At 41.1% G+C, this 15,842-nt stretch overlaps 1 protein-coding gene across 5 annotated transcripts in view; it reads left to right on the top strand.

Moving 5' to 3' along the window:
* The window catches only part of HMBOX1 (homeobox containing 1), a 109,603-nt gene that overhangs the window by 32,579 nt on the left and 61,182 nt on the right, over positions 1–15,842 (top strand). For all 5 annotated transcript variants that reach the window (XM_049819227.1, XM_049819226.1, XM_049819224.1 and 2 more), the window contains exon 2: positions 14,929–15,012. In XM_049819227.1, coding sequence (XP_049675184.1) covers positions 14,990–15,012 — 23 coding nt within the window. In that variant the 5' untranslated portion in view covers positions 14,929–14,989. The remainder of the gene's footprint in view (positions 1–14,928; positions 15,013–15,842) is intronic.

Here is a 15,842-nt window from a genome sequence, read left to right as displayed (position 1 = left end):
TAGATGAGAGACAACTTGTAACCAATGGATGCAGTGAACTTGTACTCACATCCTGAAAAAAATGTTTTAGATACTTGTTTAGAAAGGGGGAAATTGAGGAAGAGATGTAGTTCATGGTCTCCAGTTGCCCTCAAAGACTGCTGTCCTGTTTTGTTCTCTAGAGGATCTTGCAGCAGCCTTATTGCTGTAACTTTTGAATGTCTTCCAGGAGTTCTTTAAATTATATGACTAACCTCAGTCATGGGAATTTAGCTGTGTTTTCAATGCTAAGTCATATTTAAATGGGTTACACTGGCTTAACAAAGAGTACCCTTGTGTGGATGGGGACAGAGATTTATATAACAGATAAGTGTGCCAATACATTATCAACTGGATGTAAAAAATCATAAAGATCTAAGTAATAAATGAAGTTGAAAGTACCCCTTCATATAAGTCAGTATTTTGGATAATATTCTTACACCTAACTAAAACGAAAAAAAATTCATCCTACAGTCTCCTGTGCTTGGCAGCAGAATTGTTAGTCAGCAAGAATGTGCAGAACTTCGTGAAAAATTGTTTTTTAGATAATTGCCTGTTGCAGACTGTCTAGAGGAACTCACATTTTATTTTTGGCATATTGCATTAAACAGTAGCTTTTACATTTTAGGACTGATGTGTTGATTTATATATCTTCCAGTCCTCTGGTGGACATCCAATTTCCAAACTTGGATCCTTCTTTTGAGTAACTAGAGTAAAAATTTTCAGCTCTCAGATGGGAAGAGAAACTTTCCAAAATAACTGCCTATCCAGCTCAAAGGAAAATGGTAAGATGATGAGTGTGATAGGTCTAAAGTGTGCATAGGAAGGGCTTTATGCTCATTCCCATCTGGATTTTGGTGCATATACCTTTGAATGGGTTGAATATCCCTCTGAGCAACATACATGCACTTAGGGAGGGCCAGGAAACTTATCTACAAGTTCAGAAACAAAATGCAAGTAATGTGTGAACTAAAAAGATTTGTTTTTTCTTTGATTGCCCTTAAAATTGGAAGCTTGTAGCGTGGGCAGTAAGGCTAAATTAAAACAGCAGCTTATTGCTGGTATTGCCAGTTGTTAGTGTCACCGGTACACAGGAGATATTGCACAGATCTTTTTGAATTATAATTGTTAGAATCTTGTTAGCGGTCTGTGTTGCAGCAAGACGTACAGGGAAAGGGCAGTTCCCACCTTTGATGATACAACTGTGCCTCTTGAAGTGTGTTTTGTGAGGATGCTGCTGGCTTGTCTGTGGTACCACAGCAGCTGGTAATAGAGGCGATAGAAGCATGCATCCACACCACAGAAAGTCTTAGGACTTTTTTTAATTGACAACCATTGTAACTTTATTCATATCTGAATTACATATGTGTGTGAAACTGCCAGGGTCTTGGCTTTCTCTCCAACAGCTGCTTCTCTGTTTTTGAGTGTTGGGGCTGAATGGGAAGAGGTTAATGGACTCTGTATCGTTTATTTGGGTTTAAGATAAAGAGTGTGTGTCTGTCTATAAAATATATAGATATAAAAAACCCTCCAGAAGTCTGAATGGCAAATTATAAAGCATCTTCCCTGATCTTTGAAAATACAGGGTGTAGCATGGAGACAGAGTAACAGAAAGACACATCTAGAAATGATGAAAGTCAGGGCTGGAATAATTCTTCACATGGTTTCTGTTCATCATGTTATCGCTGCACAACAGAGTGGTCTGCAGCTTTGAAGACAAGTCAACCTTGCTCTGAGACAATCTCTTTTGAACCGCTGTTTGAGCTGGTAGGTACCTGACCCATTTGGACAAGAGCAAGTAGATACCTTAAGACTGCTTGACTGCATGAAAGGGTAGAGAGCTCAGCTCAGGAAAACAGCTCCAGGAAAATGCTTGTGCAGAGGGGTGTTAGAGAATAAGCTGCATTGTGGCTAGCAAGCTTTTTGGTTCGGGGGAATTTTGTGGGGTTTTCAGAGCTTTCTGTATATTGTCTGTCCAGCAGATAATACAGGTTGAGGAAAAAAGGGTTCGCACAAACACTGGATGTGGCACTGGTTAGTTTTGGGAGCAAGGGGGAAATAGCTCAACAGCACATAGATGTTACAGAACAGCTCAACACTTTGGAAAATGTGAAATGTCTGCATGTGAGGAATAAATGAATGTTTTGCTAGCTATCATTTGGCTACTTTCCTGCTGCTTCCCCTAGCACCATACTGGACCCTGTGTTAAAGCTAAGCACAAATATTGTTTGGTCAAAACCAGCTATAGTAGATACTGCATTTTCTGCTTGTTTCTTGAAGTGGAAAAACTCCATGATCAATCAGCTACGAGAATAAATTGATGGCATCTCTGCCCGTTTTCAGTACAGATGATTTGTTCTAATTCTTCCCATCCCTTTGCCTTCTGTGTCTCTCACATTTAGGTTTCTTGCAGAAATTGCCTGCTTTCAGTTGCTTTATATTTGAAAAAAAGAAAGTTTTCAGAGAAGTTAGCAAGTGAAAATGGAGTATGTAATGGTGGCCATAACTGTAGCCTTTGCTGCCAGTGACAGCTATAATTATATATGGGGCACATACATTCTAGCAGATGCTTCCCATTTAAACCACACTGGTTTCAGCATAGACCAAATTTAGGATCTAAGCATGGTGACCATAGCACTTGCTAAATCTCTGATTGCATCTTCTGCCTTTTACTGGCTTTCTCAAATGCTCAGTAAGACTTTTTTTCCTAGTTGTTCTATGGAACAGCTTTGATTTTTCTCACTTTGTGGTTATTTTAAGCTTCAGAAAACAATAAGAATGTACTTTTCTTCCTCCTCCCCCCCCCCCCTCCTCTCTTTCCTCTGTGCTTTTATGAAAGCAGAATCTGTGTAGATAAAGCACAGTTGATCTGTTAGGGATTACTGTTTCTCAGTTATTCTTTTGCTCTTGCATATCATGCCTTTATGTAGAAGAATATTTAAAGGTGCCGTGTAGAATAGTGAGATGAAAGATTCTTTGTGCATTGAAGAATGGTGTCACAGGAGTCCACCTGTTCTCCTGTAACTTTTTTTTTTTAAGCTGAAGTTTATTTAAAGTGATTTTTAGTGTTCATAAAAGCTGCTGGGTTTTGACAGCCTAAGAGATTGAAAGGCTGTCCCCACAGGTGGTGGCAGCAGCACTATGGCCTGGTATTCAAGGCACAGGAGTAGGAATCAGAAGATACACGTTCTCTTCTCATCTTTATCACAGGTGACCTTGAGGCAAGTAGAGTGTTGCTGAAGCTCAGTTTTCTGTGGAGAATTTTACCCTGGCTGATGAGGACGTTGTAAAGATTTGCTACTCTCTTAAGAAAGAAAAGACAAGGATAAAAACTTCTTGCATCATCATCAAGCAACAAACCTCATCTCCAGTCTACCAGCAATGAGAATAATTGGTAGTTTTCAGGAGAAGATATTACCAACAGCCCATTGAAAGTCTCAGAATAAGTGGAAATACTTTTGTCTGTGCACAGTTGTCTAAGAGGAGCTAACCAAACCAAAGTGGTTTCGTGCAGGTCCAAAAAAGACACTTTCTGTTGGTACGTCCTACGTGAAATCTTAGTAATTTTAGTGGAGAGTTGAGCTGGATCAATCTAGAGGTCCATTTGATGTAGCATTGTGTGTCAAGTAGTGGTCAGTATCGGACAATTAATGCACCTATCCAGCTTGCAAAGCTATTCCTCTGATTAAGTACAAGAGGAGTTTTCTTTTTGACCCTTTCAGGCTATCAGCTTAATTCCCAGAAGCTTCAGATTTAATTACCCATATCATTACCACAACATGCATAGCTGCAGATTTTATTAATGACCATAAAATTATTGAATTGTCTTTAAAATGAATGCAGATTCCCAGTCAGAAGGTCCTTTCACACATCAGCTCTAGTACAAGTCAATCCCACAGGTTGATGCAGCAGCTCTCAGTCCTTTTGTCAAATGCCGAGCCTAGCTCATCCATCTTTCTGCACCAGATTTCTTGCTAATTTACCGACCACTAGTAATACTTTCTGCAGTTCTGTCACCAGAATCAGGTATTTTTGCCTCTAAAATGATAGCTGAGCGGAAGTTCTACCCTTCTTGGAGCCCATTCTTATGTGTTTAGCAGCAGACTGACCTTTACACCTCTCTGTTTCAGACTCATTCTGCTCACTGCGTTGCTTTTGTTCCTATCCCTAAAATGTTCTTTAATCCATTTCAATTCCTTTTCCCTGCATGATGCTTTATGACTTTGTAAATCAGTCTGAGTGGTACAAAATCAAATGCTTTCCTGAGATCCTGATAACTTATGTCCACTGTTTCACTCTTGTCTAACCTAACGATTTGGTCGTATAATAAAAAGGATTTCAGCAGATTTGTCAGGCATGACCTTCCTTTTATGAATCTGTACTGGATGTCCTCTACTAAATTATGCATTTCCAAATGTTCTGCAATTTTGGCTTTTATCAACACTTCCAATACATTCCCACAGCTGAAGCTGGATTTCCTGTTCTAAGAGAATTCAGCAGAGCTCTGTCACAGCCCAACAAAATTCATCAGCTTTTCAGAATTGTCTATCATAAAACTTCTCTGTTTTCTACTTTTTGTCCTCATCTTATTAGATTCTTGACATTGGAATTAGTATTCTGTTTTGTATAGCTCTGAGAGTACTGTGTGTTCGGGAAATAACCGGCTCACTGTTTGCGGTTCAGCAGGTTTGCGTGTCACATGTGGAATGAGTTGCTGAGTCTCAGCCCAGTCGCAGGTGAGAGGATGTAGGCTGGTAGCTCAGAGTCTCAGTTTGGTTCCAAGCTTCTTAAATAATTTCATTTGAGACTGGAGGTCAGTTCACCTCTCTGTGCATCTGTTTATTTTTCTGGCCTGCTTCCTAAAGAGTATTTTACATTGCAGGCTTGCTTTGTGCTTTTGTCTGAATATGTATGTGTGAGGGGGGAAGGGAAACTCCAAATCCTTCAAGTGTTCTTGCTTAAAGCCCTTATGCTTATACCTACTTCGAACATATAGCTTGCCACTTGGGCTATGCTTCCAAATACGGATTTCTCTTGGAGGTATGTTCTGACCCACCTACTTTGCACTGCAGATATATTTAGCAAAGTTTTGCTGTAATAGTCCTACAGTGCTGTCCCAAAGCTGTCATCTGCTCTTCTGCCTACCTCCTCCCCAGTTGCCTTCCATGTGTCAAAAACCACCTGCCAGAGTTCTGCATCTGCGGTCAAGGCTTTCTGCCACTGACACGGCTCTTTTCAGTGGTAGGCAGAGCACAGAGGCTAAACAGCCCTGTCTTCCCCGTGTGCTGCTGGCGGGGCAATGCAGCTTGCCTAAACTTGGGTTAATTCCTCTGTCTGCAGCAAAGATCATGAGTCCTGGGAGAAGCCCCCAAAGTTACAAATGAGACTAGCAGAATTGGAGAATTCCATAACCGAAGCCTCAAAGTAGGGGTGATTTGGGGTTTTTTTTAAAGCAAAATGCACAAACGGGTACATACTCCTTGCCCCCAAGCCTAGCTCATACAAGGCAAAGGTACTGCTCAATCTGGTTAGGTTGAGAGCAGCACAGGAGGGTCTTAGAGTTGGATTGTGATGTCGGAGCAGACGATCTGGGAATGGGGTATGTCTTAAGACCACAAGGAATGGCTCTTTTTTTGGTCTGGACCCAGCTTGGAGTTAAAGTAGTACTAGAATACTGGTTTGGTGTGTGTCTGCCCTGTATCTGCTGTTTATTGCAGGAGGAAGTTGCCAAGAGATACTTAAGTTACGACAGAATTACAGAGACACTGCGTTTAATGGGCTGGCTTTTCTTTGGAAAGCGAGATTCTGCCTCCCTCGACCAATCTTCCTGTTAGATGTCATCCAAGATGGATTCCAAATGCAAAAAAAAATATTAAATAAATAAAGCAAGAGAACCTGCACCAAGTGAATCATTCCTACTAAATTTAAACCACTTATGGGGAGTGGAAAAAAAAAAAAAAAAAGAAAAAGAAAACTCGGATTACAGGTTTAGCAAGCGTGAGCACATATTTCAGCATGTATTGCTGTATTTGTAATTGCCAAACTACTGATTTCTTGGAACTCTGCTATTAGCATTGTTAAGCAGTGTTCCAGACAGTCACTCCTATAAATCCCTGTTAATATGTTAAGCAGGAGGAGGCCTTTGCAAGAATAATATTTAGCTGGCAAGTGATCTCCATTTGGGGCGTGCTGTCTAGGCTAAAGGGATGGATAGGGGAAGTCACTGTGCCTGCTGTTAGGGTATCCTGCTTGAGCATCCAGTTGATGCTTGTTTGAATGTTATTGCCACTTCCAATAGGAGCCTAGGAATATTTTATTTATTTATTTATTTATTTAGAAGTGTAAGAGAGTATATGAGGTTTCTGTACAGGGTGTACTTCTAGCAGTAAGGCCTATAGTTTACTGATCTCTTACTCTCCTTCATACACTATTCAGGCAATAAGTAATGACATGAAAAACACATCAGACAAACAAACAAATACCCTTTTCATGGATAGATACTTTTTCAAGCTTGCTATTCCAAATACTGAAGTGCCTCAAGCCTTGAAATTATGAAAGCACATTGCTCTATTCCCCCCCCCCTTTTTTTTTTTTAATTTATTTTCATAACACTAGTATAACCAGAACATTTTCATCACTGCCAGTCTGCTGACTGAAGTCATCTCTGTGTCTTCTAAACTAGTCAGTGGGTAGAAACAAGATGGAGTGTCTTGAGAATAAATCTGCCAGAGTACAGCTTTACCTTGGAGAAAAAAGATTGCCCTCTTTCACTTGCATCTGCTGAACCATGTACCTCTGCAGGGGTGAAAGAGCCCCACAGGCTTTCTGGCAAAGCATGTGAAAAAGAAAACTTGGATCAGGCTGTTTGCTTGACATGGATAATACCTTTAGAGGTGGACCTGATGAAAGTCTGGGTCATCAGAGAGGAAGAAGAGGGGAAAGCAGAAAAGGAGGGTAGGTCCACAGATCAGTATTTTAAGCACAACCCGTTGACAAGGGCATGGGGATGGCGAGGGGCAAGGAGACTTGTTTGATCTGCTGCTACAGTGAGGACACATCTGCCAGACCCCAGCCCAGTTCCAGCATCACTGGCGGACATGCAGATTCTCTGATAACTAATCGTATTCTGAAGTGAACAACAGATGGGAGCCCTGGGTGCCCTATGACTGTCCATCAAACCTACCTTCAGTTGTAAGGCAGAGGGCAGACATTGGTGAGACTGCCATGCTTGTAGTTTCCTTTTATGGCACAATTTTATGCAGACTTGTTTGGGGATGGAAAAGGGTTGCACGCTTATTTTATTACAAGTAGCTGAGAGCTCGCAGAGCTTTTCAGAACACCATTTAATGTTTTGTAAAGTTCTTAACAAGTTCTTTGTTTGTATAGCGTGTTATCAGATTACTGTTTGGGAAAAGGGGGTGATGGTCTTAAATCCAGAACCTATTTTAAGAAAGGTAATGCTTGAATTTTATGCAGTGTATTTGCTGTTGCCAAGTGATACCACATGCCTCTTAATATTTTTTTGTGCCATGCAGTAATGCATAAATAAAGGATCGTAAGGCACTACATTCCGTGCTTGTTCTTGGTGCTAGTAATGGCAGATACGCTTCTAGTTTCTTTTCTTAGGTCAGCAACTGGGCCTAGGTTATTCAGCTCGCTTTGTCTGAATATGCATGCATCTTGCATTGGGCATCTTTGTATGCACACAGGATTGTGTAGTAGCAGTTTTCTGTTCCTGCCGACGGTTTGCGGTACCCCTGTCTTGCAATTAATCTCCCTCTGTCAAGAGACCTGATGCCAAGTATGATTTCTGGAATTCTGCTAAAGAAGGTTTGGTGGCATCTACTGAGGTGCATAGGGGTCCCCTGGAGGGTCATAGATGAAGGAAGGTCTCTGCCTGTCTGGTTGGATGAATGCTCCGTTTTCTTGGGGCTGTTGTACGTTTTGCGGTGCCTCCCAATTTTCATGCTCTTGAACTTGCCTCTCACTGGCCATGACCTATGTGGCAACTGAGCATTAGTGTTCGTCGTGGACACTTGTATCCTCTTTGGGACAAAAAAGCTGCAGGTCTGAATGGAACTGACAGCCAAAGAGGAAGGCCTGTCTTTAAAAAACTGTGCTTACTTTAAGTCCAACATGTGAACTGCACAGCTGCAAGATCAAAAGCCATGCCCTGTTTCTAGTAGCCTTGGTTAGTTGTCCTCTAGACATTGGAAAAGCTAGTATGTTTTATAATCTTTGTGTGTCTTGTTAGTAGTAGGCTGGGATTAGTTTATCAAAGTTTTATGTAGCGGGTGGATGTTCTGAAGGCACTGCTGACCATCTCAGACCTGCAGGATGAGTTTTCCTTCAGTTGGGTACCTCTTGCCATGTATGGTATGCTGGGCAACTCTGTCAGGTTGTTCTCCAACAGGAGTGAGCTCCCCACTGACACCTGGAAGCCATGATAGCAATAGTTTCTTGTTCCTTGCATGCACTGTTGGGCATAATGTGCTTGGTCTGCATCCTGTTGCACCCACATTGCAGTCAGACAGGGTAAGTAACTCCTCTCTGCCAAAACCGATACTTGCTGATAGCTAGACTAGAGAGGTGGCAAACTTGGGGCGCTTCGGGAGGTCAAGTTCTTCCACAGCATACTGCACAGTAATTAATTTGAGCAGTTCCAGTTGGTGAGAAATTTAACTGCAGCATTGTTACAGTCATAACTACGCAGGTATGGACTGCACGTGAGCCTGCCTGAATAGACTGAGTAAGCAGAGATGCTTACATCTAACAATGCTCTGCAGTGGAGGTATACTCGCAGTATGTACGCATCATGCTTGGCAATACAGAATCTCATTTCAGTTGGCATATCCACTGCTTCTATGTCACTGTATTCCTAGCAGAAAACTGTCAAGGTAATTAGTGTTAATTGGGATCTTTTTTGAATGAGCCTCTCATTTATTGTGTGTTTGGCCCAGGCTTAGACTCAAGGACTTGGCAATCTCCCATCTGCAGTTTTGTCCAGATGAACGTATATGCCTTACGTGTATATATCCACAGAGTTCAAGATATAATCCCTACAGTTGGCATGTAAGTGCTTTAAATCTTCATTCTACTTTAGGGTATGTCTTGCCCATTGTCGCTCTGTAGGAGTTAGCAGGCATTGGACTGCTCCTTCAGCTCTCTGCTCTTGCCTCTTCTGACATGCACTTACTAATTTCGTGACAGCTTCTGCAATGTTGCAATGCAGCATCAAGCATTTTGAACTGAACCACTCAACTGAGAGTCACCATCTCCTTAAATTCTCTCTCACGTGTGAGTGACCATCCTTCATCCGTTTCAGTGCTCAAACTGATCTAAGTGGATTAAGATGGCCTATTTGATCATTAAAGAAGTGGTCTTTGTAGCAGCCGTTAGGTATCGCTATCAGCCTTGAGTTGTGTGCCTTGCTGTCGATCTTCTGCTGTTGAGATTCACTTGCAATTTTAGCCGGAAAAGCTAATTCAAGTCAGGCCTTTGGTTCCAGGCAAGTTTTATATGTGATTGAAGGGGACAACATACTGAAATTCAGGAGGTACAACAGCACAGGTGCTTGGTACATTAAGGCCGGAAGCTTGTTTGTAAGCAATAATGAAAATACAACCCAGGGTTCTCTGCTGAAATGTGCCTGCAGATGTATCTTGATGACAGCATTTCATTTTCCAGCTGCTGTTAAGGACAAAGCAATACTAAATTATGCCCTTTCTACTGGGACTGCATTGCCTTTTATGTATCTCTGGGACTTCTGGAGTAACTCGGGGTCTTTTCCAATGAAATACAGGTGAACTTTTCTGCCTTTCTGGAAGCCTTGGGTGAGTTTGGAAAACTTCATGATTTTGTGACCTCAGTCTTTCTGTAGAGCGGATCTGTTGCTAGTCTGCTTCAAAATAGAGCCTGGCTTTTGGCTTGCACTCTAGGCAATGCCACTAAACTTGGGTAAGGAGTTTTCTTTTGTGCAGGGTTGGAGAGGGAAAAGAAGAGAGAAACCTGTCCCTTACGATAAGATCTCTGCCATAGCAATTCATGCCTTGTTACCTTGCAACTGAGCCAACATGCTCCTTGCAAACATCTGTTCAAGGTAACCCAGAAGCTCCAGCAAATGCAATGACTCTGTTTCTTGTTTAGCAATGGTTCTTGATGAGACCTTGTTGCACACCTTCTTGAGGGTCTGCACAAGACCGTGCTCAAAGTACTGATCAATGTGCTAACTTAAAGTAGTGATATTGAAGTAACTTGGAGCCTGGAGACTTAAGAACTCTTCTCTTTGCGTTGTGGTATAATGACTGCATGAAACTGGATGCTGCATGTCGCCAAGCCACAGTGTGTGCTCAGGAGGTGGCAGTTCGTAGAGAAGGTTCTTAACCTTGCTTTCCAGGGCACAAGTGTAACACATCCTCAAGTCATATGGCAGAGCTTTTTTTTTTTTTTTTTTTTTTTTTTTACCCTAATAGGCCTATTTTGGGAAAATGGGCTAGAGAGTCCTAGATTAGCTTTAGTATTTTGGACACTAGTCCTACTTCTGTGCATGCACCCAGATGAATTTATCTTTAAGTTTTGATGCAAACACAGTACCTGGAGTTTTAAAAGCACTGGGTAAACAACAGCCTTGTGTGAACATCTCCCAAGAATAAAGGACTCCAAGCTGCCAAAGGAAAGCTTAACAGGAGCTACTGTCTGGAATCTGAAGCCAGACACATTCAAAGTCGAAATCAAGTACAAATTTGTAATGGAGAGGGTAATTAACCACTGGAATGAACTAGAATGGATGGATCCTTGGTCTCTTGCTGGTTTTGAGGCAAGATGTCTTCTGGACTTAACTTAAGCCAGGTAGCAGGTTTGTTTTACTTTATGCTGGCCTCAGTGTAGAGAAGGTGAAGTGGGTGAAATATAACAGCCCATGTTTATAGACACATGCACACAGAGTCCAGCCAGAAGACCTAATGATTCCTACAGACCTTAAGCTGTACATTGAGTAAAAGACTTAAATTTTGAAATTTTCTGTGACTTGTAGGAGAGGATTGTTTTTTAATTATGCGTGGGGTGGGGAATCTGCCTTTATTGCAAATTCAGCAGTGGTAGAACTTCATTCTCAGGGCTGAATTTCTTCACCATCCAATGCACCAGCTTTATCAGCAAGCTGAAACTTGGTTCTTCTGCATTTCAATAGCTGGTATGGTAATAGTCCTGTTGTAGTAGTGGGGCCTATGTCCTCAGCAGATACCATGTTCAACCACTGATACTATCCTATGTACTATTCTTAAGCCCCTCTGCTCATGTTTTAGTTTTGACAAAATGGTGATGTTTCTCTTTCCCAAGGATAAAAGCTTTTAATTTGTTATTTGTAAAGCCCTTTTTAAGAACTTACCAAGGAAGGTATTGGTGAAATACAAAGTAATGGCATTGTTTTTTTTACTATGTGACTCACTCAGAAATTAAAAGGGAAAATTTATTTCTCTTCCAAATAATTGATACCAACCTCATCTTTACCAAGTGACTTCCTCCTTGCTTCTGCAGGCTGTTGTGGATCAGGGTGAACTATACATCAAAACATTTAATTGCATACAGTGAGAAATGAAGAAAACTGAAGTGGATCCCAAGAACGTATTAAAAATCTGAACTAAAATGAGAATGATTTCATGTCAAGTGAGACAAATGCAGAGTTGATACTCCAGTGCTTCACACTTCCACTTGTCCTTGGCACCGAGAAAATGAGATTTTTAATATCTGAAAAACAGATTGCCATGAAGACTCATCCATTGTAAATTTAAGCTGCCTTTATAGCAACTTAAGCTGGGGACAAGATTGTTCATTACCTCTGATTCTACAACTGTGGCCATGATTTCCATATTAATATTGAAATTTTTTTATTGTCTGTACCAGAAATAGGAAGGGGAGCTGGTAGTGTTTTCCCTGTGTTAGCAGATAATTTATTTAATGAATAATGCGAAAAGGGCAAAGGTTTGTGAGTTCTTACTTGCATATCAACTATAGATAGTGGTGACACCTGCCTTTGCTGCTGAGATCAAACCTGGTTTGGTGCTTCGGTTTATGCGAAAAGGAGACTGAGGTAAAAAGGGATATTGATTCTTGATTTCAGAATCGTGATTTGTTGGTGACAGAAGTTCTGTGGTGTTGGGTTGAATTTTTTTGTCTAAAATTATAGGTGAGGAGTTGCTTGTTTCCCATCTAATGTGGCCTTAAATTACAAAAACATTTAAGCAACCTTTACATGGGTATGGGGGCAGGGAACGTGTTTCTGTGCCACTGAACTTTAGACCAACATTGAGTCAAAGACTATTTGTAACCCTTTTCAATAGCAGCCGTTCTGTTCTGGCATCAGATGTAGGAAGCACTAGCTTCCTCTCCTTTCTGTGTAACTGCATTTGCTTTCACAAGTCCAGCTACCAAGGCAGACCTGAGGATTCCCTGACCTGCCTTACCTCTTGGCTCTGTCTGTGACAGTTTGCGATTGCATTCAGACTGTAATACTGCTGCCTCAACCTTTAACATAGCAAAAATGGAGAATTTATCTTATTTTCTCATGAGCTCTCTCCTCTTTATTTCTGCTGAAATGCTATCATTCTGTCGGTGCTCACTGATCTGGAGTCTCTTAGAAAAGTTCCTTCTTCCTCCTCTGTTCACATCCCAAATTTCGCCTAGATCCTAGTGGTTCTTAATTTATAACATCTGAAGTCTGTACCATTTTTTTTCTCTTCCATTAGTATCACTAATATCATTGTCCTGCCTTTGTCATCTCACACCTGAGTTACTACAGCCTGTTCTTTGGCTCTCTCTCTCATCTCCTTGTGTTCCAGTTTTAATACTGCATTCCATGATGATGGAAGGTGATCTTTTCTTTCCTTTGTGGGTTTTGTTCTTTGCTTCTTCCACACTCCTCACCCTGGAAGCAAATTTTTCTCTGAGAAATCCAGTTCTCTATCATTAGCCTCTCTGATCTTCAGAAAGTTTATATATATTTAAGTCTAATTTGTTCCTCTATGGAAAACAAAACAGCTCTCTGTATTAAACTAAAAATTTGGCAATAAGTCAACAGCATGATCTCATATTTTTTTGTGACTGCTTCAGGGAATATCTTTTAAATGCAGTTTAAGAGATTTAAGAGAGAAGTGTTTTGGTGTAGAACTATCTTTAAAAGGTTTGGGGTGGCTGACTGTGAGGGACCTGTGTGTTTGTCTTTTCCATCCATCAGTACTTTGGTGTCACGGTTTCTCTCCCAGGCCACAGTACATGACCTGTGACAGTCTGCTGGGACCACTCATCTTGTCTGTGACCTTGCTCTTGGTGACCTCCTTTCCTGGAGAGGAAGAAGGCAACTTGAGACCTAGATCTGGGGCAAATGAATTGTTTTGGAAATGGCAGCAGCCCCCTCCCCAAAAACACCCAGCGCTTTCCTTTGCCACATCTGGGTGGGAGCAATCATGTGGGGGCAGGCTTAAAACCCGTGGGAAGGTTGGTGGCCAGAAGCTGACCGCTGCTACTTCTGGAAAAGCTCATTCAGGCCAGCCTTTTGCCCTGAGAGTACCGAAGTTTTTTTCACAAAGGAAAAAAAGAAAAAAGCCACATAAGCAATGGTATAGTCTGTGTATGCCCAGTGGACTCCGTCTGGAATAGGTGAGGTTCATCCCCAAAGCCTGTAGCAGGTGTTATAGAGGAAGAGTCATGCTGTAGCGTCTGGACCACTCTTAACCACTGAGAAGAGCCAAGATGTGTCCATCCACAAGGCTTGGTTGCCAGTATTACAGACCTCTTTATGGAGCAGAGTAAATCATCCCATGCAAATCCCTGTGCTACTCTACCCACTTGTTTTCTATTCCAGCTTACATACGCCTATAGCCTGAAGTGTAAATATTCTCTCTAGTTCTTTCTGCATCTGCCTGGATATAATAGCCTGCCTTTTTCTTTCCCATTGGTTGATAGTTTGACTTTTGAAGCACTTTCAGTCTGTGTTAGTTTGTGGAGAAAGACATCAGCAGTGATAGCTAAAGAAAATTCTATTAGGTCATTCCTTTTCAGAACATAGTACCTTGTCTTCTAAGTTCTTTGCGGATGTTAGCCAAATAATCCTTTTAATAGCTTTTGTGAGTTAAAAGGGTAGGTAACTGTCATAAGGCTAAATGATTGCATAGATTAATTTACTTGTGGCCAAAAGAAATCAATTGTAATTTAAATTTTTGTCGCTGGACTGATTACACTACCAGACATCAGCTTTCTCCTTAGGAATCTACCATGTGCATTTAAGTATATGTCTGTCATTATATATGGGTCTGAATTAGTTACAGATTAGCCACAATAATGTGATTGAACATTGCCAGTTTTTAACCTATGGGTGTGCACAAGCTCAGAATACTCAGCCGGTTGGCCTTCTTTAGATCTGTAAAGTATCCATTTATAACTTGAGTCGTTATAATTCATAGGCTGTTTGGATGTAAAAGATTATTTACCAGACCTTAAGACTATGGGTCCATTGCAAACCATGTCAAAGCTCCCGCTGAAGGCAAGGGCAAGAAAGAGGGTGAAGCCTTAACAAACCATTTAAAAAATAAAGATTGAAAGATTATATAAGAAAATTCAGTGGTTCCAGGGAGCATTTTTCTTAACCATGGTTATATTTAGTGATTGGTATACATTCTACTGCCTCTCAGCAGAGGGATGTACTGGGTGATTGAGAAGAATCCTTAAGGGGCCTGTCCTTGTTTGGTTTTTTGTTTAACGAGAAGTGATTTGGTGCTGCTGCCTGGTGAAACTGCCGTAAGGTTGCCCTCTGTAAGCTGGCTGTATAATTGTGTACCGGATAACAAGAACTCAGAATGTATGTCCCTTTCACAGAAATCTCTTAACATTTTTGTATATTTTAATTGTGTCTTACAGAATGGTGAATAACACTGAAGACCGTCAAGAGGCTTTGTAACGTCCCATCCCCATGTAAAGTATGCTCAGAACTTTTCCAGTAGTGTAAGTACAAGCTAAAAAACCCCACAAAAATTAAGAGTTATTTGTTGTTTTTTTCTTTCTTTTAATTTGTCTAAAAATTGCAGAGAAATGGTTACAATGATTATCAGCAGTTGGCCAAATTGGAGAGTTCCACTGGTTTGGTATTTCCTAGACATTTAAACCAGGGAAGAGTAGCATTTAATTCCTCCTTTGGTCTGGCTGATATGTTATTTCTACTACTTTTCTGTCACTCGAAGAGAAGGAAAATCATGCAGTTCTTAGAAACTCAGCCTTGATCAGAGAAAAGGTAGTGTTAAAAGAGACATCTCCGTACATCTACTAAATGTACTAGAGGGATACCAGAGCTGTGCTAGAGAGTTTAGCACCACTACAGACTTGCTGAAAGGGGATGAGTACACCATTAATATAGTAGTATATAGCGAAGGCAGAATACCTAGGGCACCTAACCTAAGACTGGAATTGGATGTGTGGGTCTAAGCAACCCCTGCTGTATCTTGAATCCCAGTATGAATTGAATTTGTCTGAATCTCATCCTTGAATTTGAGCCTATTAGTTTGTTCTTTTAAATGACTTCTGTCATGAATCTTCAATGTAATTGGTATCCATGCTGTTTCTTCAATAAATAAGCAAATGTATTCAAAGTTTGAAGCTCGTCAGGCTGAAAGGAAAGGCTTGACCTGTACTGTGCTGTCATCCGTATCTCTCACTGGCCGGTTCTCTATCACTGTTCCCCATACCTCTTTTATAGGCATGACCAAATGCTTGTCCACTGGCAGTCAGACTCTTGAGATACTTTGACCTCTTGACATCTGATTGTACCTTCTGTCAGA

The sequence above is a fragment of the Accipiter gentilis genome, chromosome 16, assembly GCF_929443795.1.
Source record: "Accipiter gentilis chromosome 16, bAccGen1.1, whole genome shotgun sequence".
Classification (NCBI taxonomy): Eukaryota; Metazoa; Chordata; class Aves; order Accipitriformes; family Accipitridae; genus Astur; species Astur gentilis.
Note: the sequence above shows the minus strand (reverse complement) of the source record. Positions and strands in the feature narration are given on the sequence as shown.